Genomic DNA, 24,992 nt, shown 5'->3' on the forward strand with positions numbered 1-24,992 from the left:
ATTCTTGTGTTTAAAATACTTATTATTGGGGATTTACCAAGTAATCTCCTCACTGAAATCTAAGCCACTTAAGGGCAAAAACCCTATAAACCAAACTGTTGAAAATCTCTTAGTGGCTAATAGAGCATCTTGCACATCATGTGGGCTGCATAAAGGGTACGTACAACTGAGAGGGTGTACCTTCGTATAATCGAGGTTGAAACGGAACAACCTGGAGCCCGAGGTGGTTTTATCTGTCATTATAACACAAAGACGTTGGGAAAGGATTCTATTTTTCAGTAATAGAATTGAGCCTAGGGACTTGGCAAAATAAAGGGTGTGGGAAAGGAAACTCAGTTTATGAAGCACTTCCCAAGAGCTGGGCACTGTACCAAGCATTTTTCATACTGTATCTTTAATTTTCAAAACAAGCCGTGGAGGTGGGTATTTTAATCAGAAAAATTTCTCGGAGCATCAACTTGCTGAGGATCTATAGCCCATAAATGGCAGAGCTGGAATTTGAAACCAGATCTTTCTGATAGCATCTGCTCTGTACTTAGCATTGTGCACCAAGCGCTGAGGGGGATGGATGCCATGTGTATGGGAGAAATACAAGGAAAATTATGGGCCTTCCTTCAGGGAACTTACAGCCTAAGTAAGTGGTTCACAAAGTGTTGTTCTAGGACTAGCAGCCTCAGCATCACCAGAAACTTATTGGCCAGCCCCTTACCCACTGAATCAGAAACTCTGGGGGTGGGCCCAGAGTTGTCTTTAACAAGCCCTTCAGGTGTTTCTGATTTGCTACGTTGGAAGCCACTGAATTAGGTCATTGTAGTCTATGATCAGACAAGCAGAAGCAACAGAGAAAGCCGCACCTTGTCTCCTCTACCCGGATCCTTTTGGTAAAATTTCTCAGCTAAGAGTAGAAGGCAAGGCTGTCTTCACCATCATCACCCACATCAAGAGGCTGCCCTCAGACGGAGGAGGGTGAAGCGGCTTCAGTCACACGGCAAAAAACGAGGGAGTCATGGACAGGAAGGACCGCTGCTTCTAAAACTAGCTGCCATGTTTTCATTTTCTTTTCTTTCTCAACAGGAAATTAGGAATGGCTGGCCAGAAGCTGGGCTCTTCTGCTCTCCTTTGTTATATCCGCCCTGACACTGCCGATCCAACAAGTAGCTTTAGCTTGACCGTGGCCAACGTTGGCACGTGCCAAGCAGTCCTGTGCCGAAGTGGGAAGCCACTGCCCCTGTCTAAAGTCTTCAGCCTGGAACAGGACCCAGAGGAGGCTCAGAGGGTGAAGGACCAAAAAGCCATCATAACAGAGGTGAATCTTGCTCTCCACCGGTCACTTCCGCTCCCCGAATCTAATGAGTGCTGGTCTGCATAGAACAGTGAACGTCCATTTTCTTCCTATCAAGCCCTGTAAATTGTATCCAATCCTGAAAATAGTAATAAAAGAAAATCTAATGAGCAGCTAATGACGAGCAGAAAGAAAAAGCAAATTAATTAGAAATGAAAAATCCTAATTTGTGGTCCTTGAGACATATATAGCATGTAAAATAAATGTAAATGTCCTCCTTGGTTAATTTTCATCTGGTTTGTTATTCCAAACAGAAGAAAAAAAGTTTTATAGTTTGACATCCCTGTTCTGAAATGAAAAGTTTCACAGTATTTTTCCTTTTTATATTGTATATGGCTTAGTATACTCTGGTATTTTTTTTTTTAATAAAGAAGCATCAGTATCTCTATAACTTTTCTCCCTTTTCAGAAGTTAGCATAACGTTTTTTGCTTTCAAAAAGACTTTAGCAATTACATGTGGACATTGTTTACTGCAAAGCAGAATTTTGTTCAGATCTTTTGCCCATTTTTAATTGGATTGTTTGTTTCTTTATTGTTGAGCTCTTTGTGTATTTTGGATACAAGTCCTTATCCGAAATGTTTTGCAGATATTTTCTCCCGGTCTGTGGCTTGTCTTTCATCCTTTTAGCTGTCTTTTGCAGAGCAGAAGTTTCTAGTTTAATGAAGTCCCACTTACCAGTTTTCTTCTTTCATGGGTCATGCTTTTGGTGTTGTATCTAAAAACTCATTGCCAAACCCAAAGTCACTTAGATTTTCTTCTGTGTTATCTTCTAGAAGTTTACATTTAGGTCTGTGTTTTGTTTTGAATTAATTTTTGTGATAGGTGTAAGCTGCTCCGTGTCTAGGTATTTTTTCTTTTTTGGCATGTGAATGTCCAGTTGACCCAGCACCATGTTTTGAAATAGACTGTCCTTTCTTCACTGAATTCCCTTGGCTCCTTTGTCAAAGATCAGTCGACTATATGTGTGGGTCCACTTCTAGGCTGTCTGTTCTGTCAGAATTCTGTAATAAGGACTATAAAAGATTCCATCCAAGGAAGCACAAAACCAAGAAAAGTATCATTATAATGTGGTTGATGCTATGGAGATTCTGGAAATTTGGTCTTAGGAGAGTCTTTCAGTCAAGACAGATGAAAGATAAAAGATAACTTTTTGCTTGATTAGTCTATTACAGAATTTAGATAATGTTCAGATTTTTCTTAGGGAGTCCTGGACAAGTAGGAAACACTTTTATAACTACAGACATTTATTGTTTTCTTGTTATTTGCTAAGCATTGTACTTTGACTGTTTTGTTTAAGCTTCACAATAACCCCTATGAAAGAAGTGCTTTTATTTTCATTTTACAGGTAAGGAAAATAAGATTATAAATTTCGAGAATTTGTGACAAATTCTGATAAATGAGGCAGGATTTTCACCCAAAGAATGACTGCAACTATGAAATTAGTATATTGAGGGCTTTAGCAGTTTTGTTTGGTTTTATCTTGAGAAGAAATCAATATGAAGCATCTGGCAGATAAACATTCCCAGCCTGCAACCAGGGTTATTTTCCTCTGAGTTTAGAATTACATCGTTCTTGGTACAACCATTACAGAGTAGGTAAATTATGCCACTGATTTCAGACTTTAGGCATTATTCAGTGCTTTAGCTATAAAAATTCTCTTAGCCATTCAGTATCTTCAGTCCCAACTCTGCCTTTAAATGAGAAGTCATATTTAGTGACCCATCTGAGTTTTGGCCCTTCCAAGAATACTAGTGATGGGGAATTGATAGTTTTGCTTATTGTTTTTCTAACAGATGTTTCTCTATTTAAGAACATGCTGAGGCCTATACTTCATGTTAGAGCAAATATCTTTTGAGACGGAGGTGCCTTTTAGCCACTTAATTTTAATTGGTTTTAACTCAGTCCTCTGAACTATTTGCAGAATAATACCCATTTGATATTTTGTCCTTTTAGAATTCTATACATTTATTTTTCGTAAGTCCACTTAAAATTACACAGATCCTAGGAAAAACCACATAACATGTCAATTCTGTTTTATTGTAGAGCCCTAAGCATTGTGATCTAGAGAGATATAAAATTCGGTGTCATTGTTGCTTGTTTCTCAGAGTTTGCATTCTGCTTGTCTCTAGGACAACAAAGTGAATGGGGTAACCTGCTGTACCCGGCTGCTGGGCTGTACATACCTCTACCCTTGGATCCTCCCCAAGCCCCACATATCTTCCACTCCACTTACCATTCAGGATGAGTTGCTGATTCTGGGAAACAAAGCATTGTGGGAACACTTGTCATACACAGAAGCAGTCAACGCAGTATGCCATGTACAAGACCCATTAGCGGCTGCCAAGAAGCTGTGCACATTAGCACAGAGCTATGGTTGTCAGGACAATGTGGGTGCGATGGTGGTTTATTTGAACGTTGGCGAGGAGGGCTGCACTTGTGAAATGAATGGGCTCACCCTCCCAGGTCCTGTGGGATTTGCTTCAACCGCCGCCATCAAGGACCCGCCCAAGCCAACCACTCCTTCCTCCAGTAGTGGTATTGCCTCTGAGTTCAGCAGTGAGATGTCTACTTCAGAGGTGAGCAGTGAGGTGGGATCCACTGCCTCTGACGAACATAACACTGTTGGCCTGGACGCTGGCTTGCTTTCAAGGCCAGAGAGGCGCTGCAGCCTCCACCCAACGCCCACATCAGGGGTGTTTCAGCGCCAGCCGTCCTGTGCGACTTTCTCCAGTAACCAGTCCGACAACGGCCTGGACAGTGATGACGACCAGCCCGTTGAAGGGGTCATGACAAATGGCAGCAAGGTGGAAGTAGAAGTAGATATCCACTGCTGTAGGGGCAGGCAGCTTGAGAACTCTCCCACTCTTAGGGAGAATTCTCCTACCCCATGCCTCGAGGAACGTGCTAGAGGGTTAGTTTTTGGGATCCGAAGACAGAACAGTGTGAGTAGTGGCATCCTTCTGCCAGTGAGCAAAGACAAGACGGAGTTACAGAAGTCTCCCTCCACTTCCTGTCTCTACGGAAAGAAGCTCTCCAATGGCTCGATTGTGCCCCTGGGAGATAGCCTGAACCTCATCGAAGTGGCCACAGAAGCACCCAGGAAGAAAACTGGCTATTTTGCTGCCCCCGCTCAGCTGGAGCCGGAGGACCAGTTCGTTGTACCTCGTGACCTCGAAGAAGAAGTGAAGGAACAAATGAAACACCACCAGGAAAGCAGGCCTGAGCCTGATTCCAGCGAAGAGGGTCGGACCGAGCTCGCAGAGGAGTTTGACACGGCGCTGTAGTACTCCCCTGGGGGCCACGGCGCTGGGAAGGCTGTGAGGTGTGGGGTAGGGCACCCTACCAGGGGCACTCTGCCTCTGCATTTCTAAACCACAGATGAGAGGGGGGTAGAACTCGGAGCCAGACATGGTGAGAGCTGTCAGGGTCTTGCTCTGGATAAGCTATAAACACCATCAGTGTTCAGTTTCACATTTAACCTGCATTGGGATCCCCAGGGCTACTGGGGAGCAGGCAGGCATTGCCCTGTACCAGTCCTACCACCTGCCATTAACCCTTTCTCTCCTAGGATAATTTTGAGAATTTGCCTGCCTGGGCAGGAAAGGGACTATTTCTGTGGAGGAAATAACTGAAGATTGATTCCCTTTACTGATTGCTGCTGTTGGATCTCTGTGACAGAGAAATCACCTTATATCTCAACCTGACGGGATGCAACGTGACTAGTCACATGGCTTTTCCTTCTTCTCTACGAGAATACAGCCTATCAAAATGATGTTTATTGGAAATGTAGAACCAATCAAACAGATAATTTATGTATGTGATGTAGTGAGAGCACTTTTCATTGACTGTGAACTTTTTATTTTTGAATCTGCACTCGAGCCAGTCTTCTTAGAGGCAGCCCAGCGCCTTTGTCCACAGGCAGGATGGTCGTCCGGTGTTGGCGCCGGCTGTGAGGGTTCTAGGAGGGGCCCTGGGAAATTGATTTAACTGTTGGATGTCAGGCTGTGAACGTTCCTGAGACACAGGGGAGTAGGACCTTCTTTTGGGAATGAAGATGGGGAAGGAGTGAGGACTAAGACTACTTCCCCCCAAATCACAAAAAGAGAATAACTCCTTGACAAATGTGACACCTGCTAGGAACCTCCCAGCAGGTCACAAGAGAGGCATTTGGGGATTGGCCTCTTTCCATAACATGTGATGGAGGTGGCAGTCAGCCTCCTAGCACGTAGGGCCAAGGCTGCTGCTGCTTACATGCAAGTAACCTTGAGTTATAGATGACTCTGAACAGACTGAGGCCGAACGAGCACAGATGGATGGATGGAGCTTCCGGGTTAGGCAGGTTCCTTCTCTTACTCTAGAGCAGAGAGATGGTTTTCTAAAACATCAGGAGTGAGTTGAGGGTTCACCTCTTAATGTTTAACAGAGTCTTCTTCTGAAAATGCTTATCCATCTCACATGGTTTCACAGTACTGGGCTTAATTTCTGAAAGACTTAATTGAGAAAATCCTAAGCTTACAGAAAACCTGGTTTACTGATTTTTTTTGCACATTCCATGTAACCCTTGCAAAATGCAGTTCCTTCCATAATTCTGTTCTGTTGCCTTTTCTTTTAGAAGATGTACTTAGGAAAATTAATTCCTCTTTATTCCTGCGAAGTTTTGACATTGCTTAATGTTACCCAGTGGGGAATGTGCTTTGAATTTTTAAATACTTTCACAATTAAAAAGAAAATAGAGTGGAACCATTTTTAATTTGTTTCATGAGAAACAAAATGTTAAAGATAAGGTTAATCTATACATATATTTGTCTTTTTTTTTTGGGGGGGCGGAGGGAAGTTTTGTTAAAGCAGTGGTAGAAAACCAGATGACCACTCCACAAATGGTTATGTATCCTCATCTTCTCAGAGGCCCCGTACCCATGTGCGTGTGTCAGTGGGGTACACTCTTGGGGGGGTTCCATACCAGTGGCTGTCTAGTGTTCAGCCCATCAAGGATCTGAATTTGAGTCCCCAAATTACCAGGAACACAGCTTTTCTGTGTCAAACTACTGGTTAGCTACTGCAAAATTTTAGAACTCAGGTCTTGATTTGAAGTGGGGAACATAGTGGTTCATGCAAAGTTCAGGTGCTGTAAGAAAGACGGGAACAGTAGTATGTTGCCGCCTTATTTTTTAATAGAAAAATTGGGAGGGGGAATGAAAATGACGGAAAAAACCCAAGATGACAGTGTTGGAAATTATTTTGGGAATATACCACTTCAATAGTATAGTCTTTTAAAAATTATCCTTTATCTGTGAACCTTTTCTTGTCTTAGCTTCCCACCCTACTAATTGGAACCACCACAAAACCCAGTTATGAAATGACTTTACTAAAAGTAAATGTATTTACTTTTTAGTCAGAAGGACCCTAAAGTTCCAGATGTTCTTTTATGTGGTAGATTTATGTTCAGGAAATGTTAGGTTGTATTAAAACCTTTAATATAGGCTACACCAAAACTGACTACTCTTTTTTGTAACTTCCTTTGATTCATTTCCCTCTATAATTGCTCTTTGTTAAAACAGAGGATGAAAAGGCCATAGCCCATCACCAAAAATACACAGAACTCTTTTGACCTATGAAGTCATTTACAGTTATTGTGTGATCTGATTAGGTTGTCAGATGGTGAAAGCCAGTAATCTGCCTCCAGGTGAATGTAATCTACTTCCCAGGACTTCACCCAGAGATGTGTTCCCCAGGTGGGCAGAGGCCCGTTGACCTCTAGCCCAGAGATCCCGGCCTCTGCATGATTCTCAGGTCCTTGTGAGTACCTCCCATTTAATAGAGACGTTTAAGAGAATTTCTGAAAGAACATCACTCCTGCTTAATGGGAGCAGTCCAGGAGTCCCATGGAAGAAAGAAAAATACACAAGTCTTGGCAGCCATGGTATTTTTATTTTTATCCAAATGGATCGAAAATACATTTGAAAATTTGAATGCTAGTATGTCATACATCTACCGTGCTACCATAGAGTCATTGAATTACCACTCCTCATTACAAGAGAGGGCTTTATTATACTACTGTAGAGTGTATGTGTGCAATAAGTTGATGAATTCATTTTCCTGGTGTATAGAAGAGCCAACACGAGCAGCTTGGTGATCATTGGGTGCTATTTTCTAGGAGATGGAGCCAGTGAGGTTTGGCTGATCTACTGAATATCAAATGATGCCCTTCTTTCCATGTAGGCTTTCAGCAAAAGCAGGTACTTGGAAGCCACAGGCTCACCTTCTCTATCTACTCAATAATTACTAATGAAGAGACCTCCATAAGGGAGCACTTGGCTGTTATTGATAAATGTACCAACTATTAAATAGTCTCCAAGCCATTCAGTGATGTCCTCAGCATCACTATAGAACTGTCTTGTGTCACTTTTTACTTCCCTCTGGGTGGGGACTTTCAGACTCCCCCAATGGCAAGTTAATCTTTCTCTCCAGTTAGTGACTTTTGCCCCATAGTTGGGTAAGCACTTCCTGGGTTGAGAAAAGCAGCTACAGTAAATCCTGCTCTGTTTCCCTCATTTGATGATCATTCAATCACACATAAGCTCCTTCGAAATTTCACGCACATCTCTCAGAAGCTGTAGGGTTTTCTCTCACTGTTGCCAGTGGATGTCATCCAGACAGTGAGTTCATATCTTATGGTTTTGTGCAATCATTGTCATATTGTAGTCCTAAGACTCATTATAGTGTATTTTTGATATTTTTGAAATGTGTTAAATTTTTTAATTCAATAATATGAGCCAGAGCATGTTGCAGCAAATCTATTGTTTGTAAAAAAAAAAAATAATAATAACAATAATAATAAATAAAATAAAATGGAATCTTTTTCATGGCTTTGTTTTAAAATGGAGTACCTGTTATTTTATAAGTACTTTATTTTAGCATGAAACTGTAATTTTCTCTAACTTGTATGTGAAATTAGTTTCTTAACCAAAAGCACCTTTAGGATTTTTCTGCTTTTTCTTGTTGTAGGGGAAGATAACAAATGAAACCACATTCCATAACACTCTATGAAGCTATGAGTTAAGGCAAGAATAAATATTTTTGATCACCATTTAAGCTGAAATAGCAATAAAGATATTTTACATTAAGAAATATTATATTCTAACTTGGTTTATATGTTTAAAGAAATCCCAAAGACAGGAAGCATGGTCCTTATTTCCATGCAGGTTATTAGCTGACTAGAGGGAACTTAATTTGTAAATAATCTACAGCTCCTCTTAAACAAACCACAGAACTACCAGTGATACAGAGGAACTAAGTGGGTAATCTGGCCATCTTGTCTGTCCTAATGGCTTTGGTGTTAGAGTTTAAGACAGTGGTGAGTTTTGGCTCACACAGTACATCTAATCTAGCTAAGCCTCTAAATTGTTCCCCTCCCCTCTCCCCATTGGTTGTCTCCCATAATCTCTGGACTTCCAAGCAAGATTAGCTACCTCTCACTCCAAATAAAGGCCCAGTTGAAATCATTTTGCCGGTTTCCTCCTCGTTTAGCAGAATGAAATTTTGAAAACTTGGTTCACCAACTGTTCCTTGAGCACCTCCAATGTGCTGGGCTCAATGCCACCATCTACTTTCATACCTCGGTTCCATGACACGCACACCTGCCTACAGGGTGGCAGAAGTGAACTTCTCTTGAGTGTGTTCTCTCCTTCATGTGATATTGTCTCCCTGGTACATCACGCACCACAAGAGCACGTTAGTCACTCAGAACACTTTCCCGTGTGTGATTCACTGGGTCTGAGTTTTTCCTCTGCTACTTAAAAAGATTTGACTTTAGGCAAGTTCACCTCTCCAAGGCAGGTGTTTTTTTCTCGATTGTTAAATGGAGATAATAGTCTCTCTCTCAACAGCTGTGAGCTAAAATGAGATGATGTCAACAAATGCTTCCTTAGCTCAGTACTGGACCTGGCACAGTGAGCACTCAATGAAATGTCAACCATTGGGCGAGCCACTTAGCCTTCTTGAACCTTCATTTCATCTGTAAAATGTGAGTAAGAAATCTTGACCTGCCAACCTGCCAAGTGGTAGTAACTAAGGCAAGTTTTGCTAAGGCATTTTGAATGTCGCTACAGTGATTTGAGAGGAGCTGAGCTGGACCAGTGCACCACACAGGGGTCGCAGTGGCCAAAGTCCTCATTTTTCCAAGCCCCGGACCCAGACACGGGCAAAGCTCTACTCAGGGTATGTTTCAGGGAATAAATCCTAGGTGGGAATAGTGGGTGTTGGGAAGGTTTTTGGGGGGGTTCGGGTGGGAAATGGGTTGTTTGATTTTTGCTGCTGTTAGACTTGTCTTACCACTCAGTGAAAACTCTGCGGGACTCCAGCCACTGCCTCGGGCTAAGGTGGTGGAGCAGAAGCGGCTTTCTGTGGCACTGGTGTTTGTATTTTAAGCTAGCAGTGTAGACTTCTAGTTGTTGTTTTCCTCCAAGCTTTACTTTTTGTAAAAGTAGAATCTAGATATTTTCTCATTTCTGTTTGAGGTTTAGTTTTGATCCTTCACCTTGGATAGGTTCTATAAGAACTAGCAATAGGAAGGATTTAAGAGGAGAGAGGAAAGGTAATATATTCCAGAGAAGAGAGTCAGCAAACATGCAGGGGTAAAAATGGCCAACACACATCAGAGGAAAATGACATTGACTGAATTTTTTTAATAGCCACTTTGGCATACATTGAAATGGGCTTACGTTTGCTGATTTCTTACTAACTGTATAGACAGTCTGAGATTTCTGTCAAAATTGCTGTTTTTAGAAGTGTACTAAAAATTTGGTTTGAACTTATTAATAGTTTAATCTCATTTGTAATATGAAAATAAAACAATGTTATAAAAAAAGATGGCAACTAGAAAAACTACCCTTTATAATAAGAACATGTATATTTCTAGTTGCATCTTACATGAACGGAATATCTGAGACTAGTTGTAAAGTATAAGCACAGCTATAAAACTTTAGGTTAAAATTACTGAAAGAACTTTATTTTTGAGATTCAGTGTTAATGATCTGTTACATTATGGAAACAATTCAGAATTGTGAGAGATTACAATCGACCTTTGAAGGCCTACTCTGTAGGGCGCTGGAAGGGATGCAGAAATAAAGAAGGCTCCAAAATGCCTGTATAGTCTAGTAAAATCAACTGCTTTATCTTTGTACTCAGCTGAATAACACGTTTAAGAAGTTTATGAATTTTATTTCTCACTATTTGGAGGCGTCATATTTCAGGAAATTATAAAATATTTCAGGAAAGTGAATTCCAATCAAATGACTTGAAACAAGAAAGCAACTAGCTTGGAAAGGTGGCAAAAACCATTTTATCTGAGCCCTACCCCAGGAATCCCGAGGAGGAACATGCATGCTAAAAGCACCTACCTGTCTTCAGGTTTCAGGGATCCAACCTCTGGGACCCATACAGTCATGGTATACTGTCGAATGGGCAGGAGAGTTTTCTTCCAGGAGAGAGCCAGAATGTAATTACTCATTTGGAATCTAATCACACAAATGCTTTATAATCATTCCCCTGGGATCAAATACAGGGGGAAACGGCATGTTTTTCTTAGTGACTTTAGTTTGGTCAGGCAAGCTATTTCCACTGTAACACTGGGCCTGCTACCCCTGATGTGTTGTTCTCATCTTTCAGAATTTCTCTGGCTACTTAGTATTATTACCTTACCATTTGGTAAGAGAGTCAAACCATAAGCGTATATGCAAACTTCCAATGTTGATCTTTGTAGCGAAGGTGGAGGTATTTTTTTTCTAGCTCTCAGCCAACAAAGACATTGATAGAAAAATGGGATGATCATTTAGCTTTGCATTGGTGCCAAAGGGAACATTTGTAAAATCAAGTACATGAAAACCACATTTATGTAATGTGGTTTTTGAGAGAAATAAGGAAGCTGGGTTGACTTCTAGGTTCCAGTAGTAGATCTCAGAGTATCCCAGACCACAGGTATTCTGGTGCATCATTATAATTGCTGTGCTGTTCTTGGCTGTCCTTGTAGTGCTTCTGTTCTCGGTAGCTCCGCAGGGCCAGCACCACGCTGGCGCCATACATCACCACCAGAAGACAAGCAAAGGTGGCTGCTGCTCCATCAGTGCCTGCCAGCTGGCAGTTCATCCAGGTGAGACCCCTGCGGGCATAGACCCTCTCTCTTGTCCTGCAGGTGTCTGTGGCATTGATCCGCAAGGCCGCGTGGAGGTAAAGGCCGATGCCTACGCAGTAGCCCAATGCCGCGAGGAGGCTGAAGGCGGCCTCAAAGAGGAGCCACTTCCCCGGCAGTTTGTTTAGACTCTTGGCTCCTTGGAGTAAAACACCCAAGGTGAGGACACCCAGCCCCAGAGAAACAGCCACGCCGCTGTATATCAGGGGCGCCCGGAGGATCGTGTACTGCTGGTCCAGCTGCCGAACCTGCTCCAGCTCAGTGCCCTCAAACGGTGAGTAATAGCCGTTCCCAAAGCCACCGCCGCTGGCAAAGCTGGCACTGAATCCAGCAAGGACAAAGTAGGAGGCCACGATACACATGAGAACCATCCCATTCAATATCACCTCCACTATCTGTATCACACCTAGGAGGAGAGAGAGTGGGAATTTAACACTGACGTCACTTACCCAGGAAAGCTCTCTAGGTCAGGCAAGAGAAATACCACCTGATTGTGAGGACATGGTCAGACTCAACATTAACATCCTTGGTTTTTGTTTTTTAATACTCATATTTGAAAATCAAAATGCCACTGTGGAAAAACTTTTGGCCGTTACTTTAAAAACTATACATACATTTACCATGTGACCTTGCAACTGTACCCCTGAGCATTCATCCTAAAGAAATGAAAACTTCGGTCTACACAAAAACATGTACACAGATGTCACAGTAAACCCTAATGCCCTCCAACAGGCGAATGGTTCAACAATCTGGTACAGCCATCCCCGGGGGAAACTCTACTCAGCAATGAAAAGGTATGAGCAGCTGATACTCGGAACAACTCGGATGGATCTCAAGGGATTCATGATGAGTGAAAGAAGCCAGTCTCAAAAGGTTACATACTGTATGATTCCATTTACATAACAGTCTCAAAATGAGAACAGATTAGTGGTTGTCAGGGAGGAGTGGGATTGGGGGAGCGGGAGGGGGATGGGTGTGACTATAAATGGGGAGCGTAGGGAAGTTCCAGTGATGGAACAGTTCTGTAGCTGATTGTGGCAGTGGTCACACGAATCTACACAGGTGATAAAACCGCACAGACCTACACTCACACAGACATGAGTGCATGTAATACTGGTAAAATCTAACTAAGCTCTGGAGAGTGTCAATTTCCTGGTTGTGATTTTGTACTGTAGTCACCACTGGGGAAAACCAGGTTAAGGATACACAGGATCTCTGTTCTATATTAGCAACGTTTTGTGAATCTATAATTATTTCAAATTTTAAAGTTTAAAAAAAATCAAAATGACATAAAAGGGCATAAACTGAGAAAAATCACCCATGTCCCTGTCCACCCTGTTCTCTACCCCCAACCACTTTCATTATTTTCTGATATAACTTTCCAGCGTTCGTTTATGCAAGTAAAAGCACTCAAATCTGAATCTCATCCCCCCTTTCCCTGCTTGTGTCACAGGGAGGACACCACACACACTGCTCTGCATTGTGCTTTACTCTTCCTGGAGATGTTTTCAGATCAGCTCCTACAGTGTCCACATGCTCTGTTACGTGGCCTCCAAGCCCGCTGTGTGGGTGGACCAGTCTATTCAGCCAGGATCCTCCTGCTGGATACTTGGCCTCTTCACTTGGGGGGGTTCTTACAAGTTTAAGGAACCCGCAAATGCCATGAGGCAGTGGAAGCCAAGAGGTGAATGGAGATGAATGTCGACTTGTCCAAAGTCACCTTTCATTTGTCACTGACAGGGGCCCCAGCCTCTCGTTAGGCGTCTTCCTGGGAGAAGGTCTCCTGTTGTTCTCTCAGGGGTCAGAGATGAGAATGAAGAGAAAAGCATATGAACCTAGAGTGGGAATGCCAGGCTCGCATCCCCGCTCTTTACTGCCTTGTGACCGTGCCCAAGTCACTGACTCTAAGCCTCAGACACTTCATCTGACAAATGAAGGTAATGCCTCCCTGTCTTATCCCACAGGGCTGGGATGAGGCCCAAATGAAAGCAAGTATGTGAAAATACCTGGAAAATTATAAAATGTTATACAAGTGGACGGTGATGCTACCCAGTAACATATATAAAATGGAAGGGAGGGGACTTCCCTGCTCGTGCAGTGGTCAAGAATCCACGTGCCAATGCAGGGGACATGGGTTTGATCCCTGGTCCAGGAAGATCCCACATGCCGCAGAGCAACTAAGCCCGTGAGCCACAACTACTGAGCCTGTGCTCTAGAGCCTGCATGCCACAACTACTGAGCCCGCATGCCACAACTACTGAGCCCGCATGCCACAACTACTAAGCCCACATGCTGCAACTAATGAAGCCCGGGCACCTAGAGCTTGTGCTCCGCAACAAAAGTAGCCATCACAATGAGAAGCCTGGGCACTGAAATGAAGAGTAGCCCCCGCTCGCCGCAACTAGAGAAAGCCCGTGCGCAGCAATGAAGACCCAATGCGGCCAAAAAAAAAATAATAATAAAGGGGATTAATAAGAGATTTAAGAAGAAAAGGGACAGGGACTTCCTTGGTGTCCAGTGGGGAAAACTCCACGCTCCCAATGCAGGGGGCCTGGCGTTCAATCCCTGGTTGGGGAACTAGATCCCGCATGCCGCAATTAAGACCCGGTGCAGCCAAAATAAATAAATATTAAAAAAAAAAAAAAGAAGAAGAAGAAAAGGGACAAATTTATGAAAAGCATGGTTTCCCAGAAGTCAGGAAAACCCTCTGATACACAAGGGGGTACCACAACGATTATAAACTGGGCAGCTAAAGACCAGTATGTCTAATGTACTTAGGCAACAGCTACTGAGCTTGCTGATTCCATCTCCTGCTGGGCCCACACAAATTCCTAGGAGGTCCACGGAACGCAGCAGTTACGGGCTCTGACAGTTGAGAAGCTACATTCCTCTAATTTAAATCTGAAAATAACATCAGACCAGAACTGCCCACTCTCCTCCCAGGCACCATAAGCTACTGGCTACTCTCTCCCTACAAACAGCGCAAATTAATTGACCCAGACATCATTCTAATTCACGGGGAGTGGCTATCTCCCCCACCCAACACCTTTCTCTGCCTTGGTTTTCCTTCTGCATGCAGTTAATCTCTCACCCCCTGAAGGGAAGCAGGGATACCGTGCTACTACAAGATGTGGGCAACCTGAATGTTTCCTTCTGGGACAAGATTCTGCCAAAACAGCAGCGGCATAACCCACGCAGCCCATATCTGCCAGGCTGAAATGTAATATATCTATTGATAGATCTTGTCAACCACTCCACTGACTGCAACAATCAAGAGGAATAATGGTCTGTTGCTGGGGCCAATGATGAAGAAATATGGCCACTGGATATTATCAGAGCACCAGCCAGGCCTGACCTGGCTTTGCTGAAAACATTGAACAGGTTCAAGTATTTCCAAGCATGTTGTTAGTGCAGAAAGATTCACAGACATCAGGAGAAAAGAAAAGAGTGGGCTACTAGAGCTAGCGGTTTATCCCTATGGAGGGATAAACTGTAGAGGGAAGTGGAAACTGAAACAGACAGGAGATTTTTATTGTAAAATAGCATCTTTTGGGGTGAGGCTGCTTTTGTGGCTGATCATTTAATACTCTGCTTAACTAAACATCTACTATCTGCCTTTTCACTGTAAATGTGAAAAAACTGAGGAAAGCAAATCAAATTAAAACATATTTTTCTAAAATAAAACTAAGACATGTGCAGTCAAGTCTTAACATAAAATGAAAAAAAATTTTTAATTTCCTCTCCAGAAGCAAATACTGTTAATACATTCTTATATATTCTTCAAGAAGTTTTCTAATCATATACAAGCAACAGTATGTATTTCCTTTTGTAAGCCCAAATGGAACTCATCTTTTAAATGTGACAAGAAAATAGTATTATAAACATATTGTAAAGAGAACCATCACCTCCAAATTAAAATTTTTCTTTGGATTTTTATTGGAGTCACATAAAGCAAAGAACATATTCACTTGTACCAAGAATATATTATAATGGGCCATAAGTTCTAATTTAACATGCAGTAAGAACCCATGAAGTTGTCTGGCCAGAAGTAGCATACTTATCCTGGGAAAGATTTTACTTTCTTTAATTTTGGATGGATCCTGAATTCCAGATGTCGGGTTGAATTCGTCGTACAATGGTACATTTACAAGAGGTACAAAACACTTATTGAGCTTTCAAGCCCATTGTAAGGGGCTTGTTAGAATACCTCCTTTGCAACCCAGTGAATTAATCTGATTCCTCTTTCCTCAGCCCACGTCTCCCTCCAGCTTACATCTTACAGCAGCAGTTTCCCAGGCATCCCTATCCCCTGCCATCCAGAGCATTAAGGAAGTGAAGGGCCTAGAGTTCAGTGAGGAAAAAATTCGAGGCTAATCTGCTTAAGACCGCTGTGTTTAGAGAACTTCAGGCTGAAATGTTTTTTCATGTCTGTGTGGCTTTTCGTGAACTTTGAGGATAAGTTTCTTCAAATTCACTTGGTTATCTCCCTTTATTCACTCAAGAAGTGCATTTTGCTGCAGCATATGCCTTTTCCTTGTGGGTCTTGGGCTCTAGTTTTGGTTGTTTTTTGTTGTTGTTTTGTTTTTGTTTTTTAAAGTAATTTTGGTTGGTCCCTCACCAACAGAGGGCTCCAGGACCAGGGTTTATTACATCAGGCAGTGCTGCTCTATGTACCCTGGAGCTAGGCCCAGCAAACTAAAATTGGTCTGTTACTTTCCAGGGGTTGGCAAGTTCTGCAACAAAATATTCCACGAAAGACAGTGGTTCAGAGTAACTTCCATCACTCAAGTTTTTCGGAACTTTTTTATTTTTTTTTGCAATACGCGGGCCTCTCACTGTTGTGGCCTCTCCCGTTGCGGAGCACAGGCTCCGGACGCGCAGGCTCAGCGGCCATGGCTCCGCGGCATGTGGGATCTTCCCGGACCCGGGGCACGAACCCGCGTCGCCTGCATTGGCAGGCGGACTCTCAACCACTGCGCCACCAGGGAAGCCCTGGAACGTTTTAAAAAGCCTAAAACTCCAGCATTTCCGCAGGCTTCTCTTTCAGCTTCCTAACCTTTCGGTAACCCCTTATGGCCAGCACGGCCCCCAGGGCAAAGACCCCGATGCCCAGGGCAGCAAAGATTCCAGCACCTATGTCTCCCCCATGGAAATTGCAGCTGAAGCCACTGTATCCTTTCCTCTGGTACAGCGCCTCCCTCTCCTTACACACGGGAGAGGCGTAGGCAGCCGAGAGGTAGTGGAAGTAGAAGTACAAGGCTGGGATGTATGCCCCGGCAATGAGCACGTCCAACAAGCCTTCAATCACCAGCCATAGGGGGCAATGCCACGGGACCCGCAGGACGCCCATGGCGATGAGGAGGCAGCAGAAGGCCATGAGGGCTCCGCTGCAGGCCATTGCCACGGTGACCATGGGCAGCTTTAGCTGGTAGAACTGGACGTCCAGCTGCTGCGCTTTCTCCCCGTCAGCACCATCGAAACCACTGTAAGCCCCTCCGTACTGGTAGTAGTAAATGCCCCCCAGGCTGGTGATGCCCGTGTAGCCCCCTGTGGAACTGTAAGACACAGAGCTGCAGGCCAGGATCAGCAAGTTCAGGAGAACCTCCAGCATTTGGCAGCAGGCTGCAAAAGAAGGGCGTGTTACCATTTTGAGAGATGCTACTTTGCACTTGGAGACTTCCACCTTGAGGCTTATCTTCCCCGTGGCAGCTCACACCACAGCCAGCTCTTTATTCTGCCCCCTGGAAGGCCTGAGCAGCCAAAGCTACATGATTAGCATTAGATGGTAGCAGGGAACTGTGGTCTCCAGAAATGATGTCAGAGGTACTTTGGACTCCAAAGGGTAACTCTCAAAAGAGCAAAGCAGCCTGCTCCAGGTGGGCTGCAGGACGATGGGGGCAGAAATCAGGCCAGTGAGCAGAAAGAAAGGTGTCCTTTATGGAAGCCAAGAACACTCTCTGCCCTAGCCCTTCCCTGCCAAGAAGACTGAAAAATAGTTATATCCTCTTTAGATATGTTTTGTGGCCATCTTCAGTTTGAAAGAGGAAATTTCTCCAAATTTGAAGGAACTTATAGTGCTTAAAAAATATAATGACGTTAGAAAAAAAGCATAGAAGTTATCCATCACAATGTTAACCGCGGTTCATATATATTAGGGATAGGAAAGGTTAAGTTAATTAAACCTATAAGGCTTACTGAATTAGAGAAACATAATTGGTTTTACTGTTCTTAGACTTTAATTCAGTAAGTATGTTTTAAAGTTTAATTTTGTTTTCTTTTCATTTCCCTAAAGAGCAAATCTGGGCTGTGATATTTTACCAGGGCTGGAGTTTTTCAGGACTCTTGGCTGCTTTATCTTGGACGATGAAAGAGCCCCAGATCTTCCACCAAAGCTGGCTACTTTCCTTAAAGTCAGCTTTACTGTTATATAACTTATACACAACAAAATGACCCGCGTTAAGCAAACAGCTTAGTAAGTTTTGACAACTGTGTATGCCATGTAATCATAATCAAGATATAGACTGTTTTCATCCCCCCAGAAAGTTCCCTAGTCACCCCTTGTGGTCAACCCCTCACCTTCCTCCTCAGGCCACCACTGATCTGCTCTCTGTCATTAGGAACTAGGTTTGTCTTTCTCGAATTTCATGCAAATGGAATCATACAGTTAATGTACTCTTCTGTGTGTTACTTCTTTCTCTCAGCATAATATAAAGCTGGGTGCTTCTGAGCTGGGAGTTGTACGTGCTGACATAGGCTCAGTCCCATAAGCACTGAGTTAGGGTATTAAATAAGCATATAAAAGGGGGAGGGAGAATGCAAGTTGGGGGGCAAAACCCCCACCACTGCCCTCTGAACCTTTTCAGTGTGGTCACAAGTCAATGCCACTGGCAGTGAGAAGCCATCTCAAAACCTAAACCTCCAGGCTCTGAGTGAGAGACAGCACCACTGACTATAGAGATTACAACGTTTGGAGAGAGAATGAAATTAAATTTTTAAGGATGGTTTGCAAGTAAGGGAAACATCAAGCCCTTGCATGAAGCTGAATGCACACATCACCCTTTTTCTTTTTTCTTCACAATTTCCTTGTTACACTGGCCTAGCTCTCCTTTTACAATCTTCTCCATCATGATTTGAGCACCAAAGGTCTAAAGAAAGAGGAAAAGGACAAAAGGGAAAGGGGAAGCTGCTCCAAATGCAAATCATCGGAGGGAGCCAGGAGGGGAGCAGGCCATGTACCTTCTCCCCAGGGAACTTGTAATTCCTCACCAGTCCCTCCAAATAATAAACCTATAACACAACCTATATATGACAGGATTCCTAGTGATCTGATATGCACATGTGACGTCTGTACTTGCTGTTTATCTGATCTTTATCCTCAGCCTTTAAAGATTTTAGTAGCTGAGGAGTCTTGCCCGTAACCGTGAATTCGGGGCTTATCTATTTTTGTCAGTGTTCCACTGAACTTCCTAAGGGTGACTCAGCCCAAACTGCAGGGTCTCCCTACGAAGTTAGAGAGAGCCACAGCTGCCTCCCATTTTTGCCAGTTTGCTGGAGGAGGACATGATTTCACTGATGAGGAAAAGAAATCACAAAGATCTACTCTAAGACGAGGCTGAAAATCTTCAGGTGACCTTTACCCAGGTGTGAATTTCCTGTTTGAGACAAGTTCCCAGTGTTTAATGGCTGTTGCTCTCAACACAACACAGCATTGTGTATTTATATGGGTCCCTGCATGTCCAGAGATCTTTATAAGCCCTCATTTGTTAGCTTCTGACTGCTGAACTATCCTTTCACTATCTTGACTCAGAAACCCAACATCTAGGCCCAACCAAATAGCCAGAAGCAATCAAAGCTAAATCAGGGGCCTCAAGCTCTGCCCTCTCCTCTTGGTAAATCAATCGCTGAAGAAGAATACGTCTAGAGAGAAACCTGTTAAAGAGCGTCTGGCTTGTTCCTATTCTTTATATCATCGAGAAAAGAAGGTCAAGCACGTAAACCACTTCAGGCCTTAGAGTCAGGCTCTAACTTTCAATTCCAGCTCTTCCACTTAACTGCTGTGTGACTTTATATAACTTACTGTACCTCTCTGAGCCTCAGGAGTTATTGAGAGAATTAAAAGCAACGGGGTGTGCCAACATACGTAAACTAGAGCGAGGATTCTTGTACCTGGATTGCCTAGAGCTCTTCCATGAAAGTTCTACATAATCCCATAATAATTTATCTCATTGTAATCACTCTAAGAGACATCTTCAGGGGCTTCCCTGGTGGCACAGTGGTTAAGAATCCCCCTGCCAATGCAGGGGACACGGGTTCGAGCCCTGGTCCGGGAAGATCCCACATGCCACAGAGCAACTAAGCCCGTGTGCCACAACTACTGAGCCTATGCCCTAGAGCCCACAAGCCACAACTACTGAGCCCATGTGCCACTACTGAAGCCTGCACACCTAAAGCCTGTGCTCCACAACAAGAGAAGCTACCGCAATGAGAAGCCCGCACACCACAGTGAAGAGCAGCCCCCGCTCGCCGCAACTAGAGAAAGCCCGCACGCAGCAATGAAGACCCCATGCAGCCAAAAATAAATAAATAAAAAAGAGACATCTTCAGGTATAAGTTCCATGATTTCTCCCCCTTAGGCCAAGAAGTTTTCCCCTCTTAGTCACAGGTAGCTGAGGAAAATTTCTTACCCAATCATGTGAGCCATAAGGGTAAGATTTTCTTCACCCTGACAAACCAGATTTTCTTCATTGTTGGCAAGGCCAGGCCTGGTGCTAGGATGGGAACTCTGGGAAACCACACTTGGAGCTGACACATGATATTATTTAAGTGTTCTTCATACTGTGGATTCTAATAAGTGTGGTTTTTTGTTTTTGTTTGTTTTCAATGAAATAGAAGTTACTGCCCTTCGTAGGTGATGGCGTGTTGTTTCATGACGTGTGTGTGCACATGCGCGCACATGTGAACTTGTTCTTAATGTGAAACCTATTTCTTACTGTGGGTCTCAGTCAACAACATTTAAAAGCCATGATGGCAGGTTTAGGCATCAGATCTCCTGTCCTGTGGCATGAGCTCAACCTGGCTGCCATCTCCGGTGATCTCTCTTTAACTCGGCCTGCCTTGCCAGAGGGGTCCCCCTCTGACAGCCGGCAACTCAGAGCTGGCTCTGAAAACTGCAGGCATGACTGCCTCACCACATCCGGGCCCATCCGAGGAGAAACACGGGAAACCTAGCCGCCCCTTTCAGATGTTCCTACCCTTCTTTAGAAAGTGTGAACTTCACGCAGGTATGAAAACGAAAATACGAGGAAACCAAAAGGGAAGTCGGCTTGAATTTTTGCTCCATCATCTCGGACCCCGTCCAGAACCACCAGCAACGGTAAGCAATTGGTCAAACTGCCTTCAAAATGGCTCACCTCTCGCGGTGCACAGGTATCTGCACTTGTGGCATTCCAGGAGCCCTTCAGCCTCTGACTGGTAATATTCCACTTCCTGTACTCCAGGCCTGGGGGTCGAAAGCGGATATCTCCCTGAAGTGGGCTCACTATAATCAAACACATGTGTGGCCATTAGCGGGCTTCAAATTCAACAGCTTGTTCAGCATTAGAACTCTGGACACCTCACGCTGGGCTCAGACATTAAAGAACGCACAGAACAGAAAATCTGCCACAGATTGCATATTCCAGAGGATTTTCTGGTTTATTGGCTATACAAGGCCTGCAAACACTTGGCTGAGTTCTACTAATTAAGCACGTCACTTATCTCAGTAATTCTGAGCCCCGCCTCCCATGCTGGCTTGGCCTGCGGGGGATATCTAACAGGTAGCTGGGAGCCACCTGGGGGAGCTTTTCAGTTCAGTGAGGACTAGGCCCTCTTCAAAACTAATTTGCATTCACAAGACTGATGCCCAGGCTGGCATTCTCTTCCTTCCCTTGTTACTTTGGAAAGAGTTGAATCCACAATCATTCTCTAGGCTATGGGTGGTACAGACAACTTTGGACATCTTCACATCTCTCCCTTTTCCTCTGCCAGCCCTGGAATATTCTGTTCCTTCTCCTCACTGCCCCCCCCCCACACCCTTCCCTATCACTTTATCCAGCACATCCTGGGCTTTGTCCAAGATTCAGTGGTGAACGGTGGGGGCTGCATTCTACTAGCTGGGCTCCAGGGATCCTTCTAGAACATAGATCTCACCATGTATTTTTTGCATTTGAAATCCATAAAGTCCAAACTTTAAGCACAGCAAGGGAGGGCCCGTGCTCATCTCTCTCCACTCACAACCTCATGTTCACAGACCCAGCCATAGTGAACTGCCCCTCTCCCCGCCCCAAAAGATGACCTGCATTCCCATGCCTCCAGGTCACCGTGGAAACTACTTCTCTGCTTGAGACAGCCTCTTGCTCCTTCTCCAGAACTCAGCTTTGAGGCTATCTCCTCCAGAAAACATTCCAGAGCCCAGTCAGGGCCCCAGTTCTGTTCTCTTTGTGTCTGTCCCCCCACTGGAGTGGCACGTTTCACAGGTGCTGCAAATTGGTCTGTTTACTTGTCAGTGTCCTGTGGACACCGTGAGTAGATCTCTGTAGTTCCTGGCCCTACCTCCCATCCATTAAATACATGCTTATTATGTGGAGGAGAGACAGAAATAAATTGCTCTTGGTTTTAAACCACCAACTGTGAGCAAAAGAAGCAAAAGTATTCCCTTCACTAGCTTTGGGGCTTGGCGGGGGTGGGACAGGGGGGCCAGGACACCAGTTTAGAAGGAAACCTAAACATGAAGCTCTGGATTCTCCCAGGCCTGGCAGTTGCAATGCAGTGTGGCTTTAGGCAGGGAGACAGTAGCCAGTGCCTGTGACTGTAACTGGGCACACCCTTTGTCATAGTTTGGCTAGTTAGTTCTAGATAATGTAACATAAACTCAGGATAATAGCTTTCCCGCTGTGTAGACACAACCAGAAGAGAGACTGGGCTTAAGCCTCTAAGTTCCATAGCAGAGAGGAGCCTGGACTCCTCCTAGGGACGAGGGCAAAAACCAGAAGGCAGTCATCACTCCAGTACCTGCCTGTCTCCTTCTTGGCCTGGCATCTAATCTGGGCATTCAGCAATATTTGTGGAGTTGGATGGAATGTGCAATGGAAAAAAGACCACTTCCCTAGAGGGGGAGTGGGGTCTAGGACCACCACCTCTCTTTCCTTCCATCCTTACCCTCTCCCAGCTCACAGTCTTCCAGAACGTCATGATGCTCTCACCCCACAGGCCTTATGGGAACTCTGTTCTACAAGGTAGTGATGGCAAAGTTTGTTCATTCAGGAGGGTGGGGTCTGAAACAATCATGGGGTTTGAATGAGGCTGCCCAGAAAGACCTCACTGACAAAGGGGGGAAAAAATCTCTGCCCTTTTGTGCAGAGTTTTAGGTACATTCAGTTCTTTGGCTAAAAGTGTATCTTCTCCCAGCTGTCTGGTTTTGAAATGCATATACCCCTGGAAGGGATTACACATTAAGCTATTAGCTTTTCATTGGTCTTTTATTAGGCCCGGGCCTCCAGGGAACGGGACTTTTGGGGAGGGCTGGTTGTGGAGCACAGGACAAGGGTCTGAAGCCCCAAGGGGCAGTCCTGTGACCACATGGGTGGGGGTCAGAGAGGGGCCTCAGATTAAGCCAACCCACCCAATCTCCTTCCCACCCCTTCCCTTTCTAGTCCTGAAGTCCTCTCTTCCTCTTTACCTGGTCCCCGGTCCTTCCACTGCTAAAGGGGGAGTGGGGGGCAGGGGGGTGGAGGGTGGAGGGAGGTGGGGGGTAGGTCTCTGCGTTGTTCATCAGGTTCAGGTCAAGGAGTGTGTGTGTGTGTGGGGGGGGCACTGTAAGGTCTTCCTTCCCTCCCAGGTCACCTCTAAGAGCTCAAAAGGGAAGAATGGCACTTCCTTTAAACCAGCTTCCCAGGACAAGTAGCCGGGACAGCAGAACCGCGCCGAATGGCCTCAGACCCAGGCTTCCTCCGGGGCGAGGTAGAGGGCCCTCGCTGCCCCACCTCACCTTTCTGGTCCTCGGCGTCCGAGGCCCTCCTTCCGCAGGGGCGGTGGCTCCGCGGTTTCCCAAGGCGCGGGCCAGAGGGGCGGGGCCGCGTCCCAGGTGGGCCGCCGGGGTCCGTCCCGCGTCCGACTCTGGCGGGATTGTTCCCAAACTCTTTGTTCACCGCCACGATGGTCCCCGGCCCTGTGTCTGTCCTGGCGGGGTTCCCGGTCCCTCCCCCTATCCCGGTCCTCGTCTCTCCGCCCGCCCCCGTTTCTCTCCCTGCGCCGGTCCCCGGCTCTGTCCCGCTGTCTCTCGGGGTGGCGTTCTCGGTCCGGGCGGGGGTGCCGGTCTGGGTCCCGCTCTCTCGGCCGGGCCCGGGACTCGCGATTCCCCGACGTACGTTGTTCCATGGCTCTGTTCCGCGTCCCCGCCCCTGAGCGACCCGAGGGCAACAATCCACAAGTTTCCCCGGCAGGTGGCCAAGCCCGGGGGCGGGGCAGGGCGGGGCGGGACGGGACGCTCACCTGCGCGCACGCGCACTAACCCTGCTGCGGGCCAGGAGAGCGTTCACTTGAGCGCGCGCGCCGGCAGGGGACGCTGCTGAGCGCGGCCCGGGGTCTGGGCGCGCGTGCGCCTGGATGGGGTGCGAGCCTGGAGGGGCTTGCTGCTTCACACACAGAGGAGGGGACTCCCGCCCTCCCGCCGTGCCCCGTCGGCCCTGAAGTATCCGCTTCGCGACCCCTCAAGATGGGCTGCCTAGGGAACTGTGCTCTCAACTTAGCACCTTGGGTATGCTTCCCCAGAGTGTTCACCCATCCGCTCTCTCACCCATCCGTCCACAGCCACCCAGCTGGCCCCCCAGCCACTGTCCGTCTCTTCCTCCCTCTCCTGCTATCCTTACAACAACTATGTTTGGGGGACTTGAGGCCAGTTCATCCAAGAGTCCTGGATTCATAAATGTTTTTTTTAAAAAATGATGAACCACACAGAATTGGCAGCCTTTTCTTTTGCCAAGGAAGGATATTTAAAAACATACAAAATTGCCGTCTATTAATGAATTCTTTCAACGAATATGTGTGAGCCCCTAGCCTAGCAGGCGCGGGAGATCCAGCAATGAACTCTCCTTGTACCGTGCGTCCATTCTACTGTGTGTGGAAAAGGAGAACTGGCAAGAAACAGAGAAGACAATTTGACGTCTAAATTTTGACGAAGCAGGTTTCTTTATATAGATCTGGGAAGGGGACATTTGAGTTGAGTCCTAGAAGAGAAGGAGGCAGCCTTGAGGAGAGCTGAGAGAATGTTCCAGAAAGAGAGAAACCCTGACTTACGCAGAGAGCTGTACAAGAAGGTCACTGCAATCAACTATGCTCCAAAAGTTTTTAAATGAAAAAAAAAAGAGAATGTCACTGCAAGCAGAGTGAGGGGGCATGAGATGAGGCTGAGAAGTGGAGCAGGAGAT

At 45.3% G+C, this 24,992-nt stretch overlaps 2 protein-coding genes across 3 annotated transcripts in view; one reads left to right on the plus strand and one right to left on the minus strand.

Moving 5' to 3' along the window:
• PHLPP2 (PH domain and leucine rich repeat protein phosphatase 2) overlaps positions 1-8,291 on the plus strand; it is a 73,019-nt gene extending 64,728 nt beyond the window's left edge. Inside the window, exons 18-19 of the mRNA XM_022583278.2 lie at positions 1,075-1,306; positions 3,473-8,291. Of these exons, the coding sequence (XP_022438986.1) occupies positions 1,075-1,306; positions 3,473-4,627 (1,387 nt within the window). The 3' untranslated portion in view covers positions 4,628-8,291. The remainder of the gene's footprint in view (positions 1-1,074; positions 1,307-3,472) is intronic.
• An 821-nt stretch (positions 8,292-9,112) lies between these two features.
• MARVELD3 (MARVEL domain containing 3) lies at positions 9,113-23,995 on the minus strand. 2 transcript variants are annotated; one of them, XM_022583280.2, is made up of 3 exons: positions 23,555-23,995; positions 20,940-21,067; positions 9,113-11,935 (listed from the first exon to the last, which is right to left on the minus strand). In XM_022583280.2, the coding sequence occupies exons 1-3, from the start codon at positions 23,941-23,943 to the stop codon at positions 11,298-11,300; spliced, it is 1,155 nt and encodes a 384-aa protein (XP_022438988.2). In that variant the 5' UTR covers positions 23,944-23,995; the 3' UTR covers positions 9,113-11,297. The 2 variants fall into 2 exon arrangements, with proteins under 2 accessions (XP_022438988.2, XP_089759420.1); XM_089903294.1 differs by lacking the exon at positions 9,113-11,935 and adding an exon at positions 15,320-17,151.
• Between the last annotated feature and the right edge of the window lie 997 nt (positions 23,996-24,992).

Source organism: Delphinapterus leucas, chromosome 20, assembly GCF_059928025.1.
Source record: "Delphinapterus leucas isolate spDelLeu-1000000601 "Yukka" chromosome 20, BTC_Dleu_Yukka2, whole genome shotgun sequence".
NCBI classification, from domain to species: domain Eukaryota; kingdom Metazoa; phylum Chordata; class Mammalia; order Artiodactyla; family Monodontidae; genus Delphinapterus; species Delphinapterus leucas.

What these genes read in the sequence shown, in the direction of transcription:
- MARVELD3 (XM_022583280.2), bottom strand. Translation starts at nt 23,943, where the DNA reads ATGGAACAACGTACGTCGGGGAATCGCGAGTCCCGGGCCCGGCCGAGA. An exon ending in GGACGCCGAGGACCAGAAAG is followed by an intron (nt 21,068 to 23,554) that starts GTGAGGTGGGGC and finishes GTTTGATTATAG; the next exon opens with TGAGCCCACTTCAGGGAGAT. An exon ending in ATACCTGTGCACCGCGAGAG is followed by an intron (nt 11,936 to 20,939) that starts GTGAGCCATTTT and finishes CTCTCCTCCTAG; the next exon opens with GTGTGATACAGATAGTGGAG.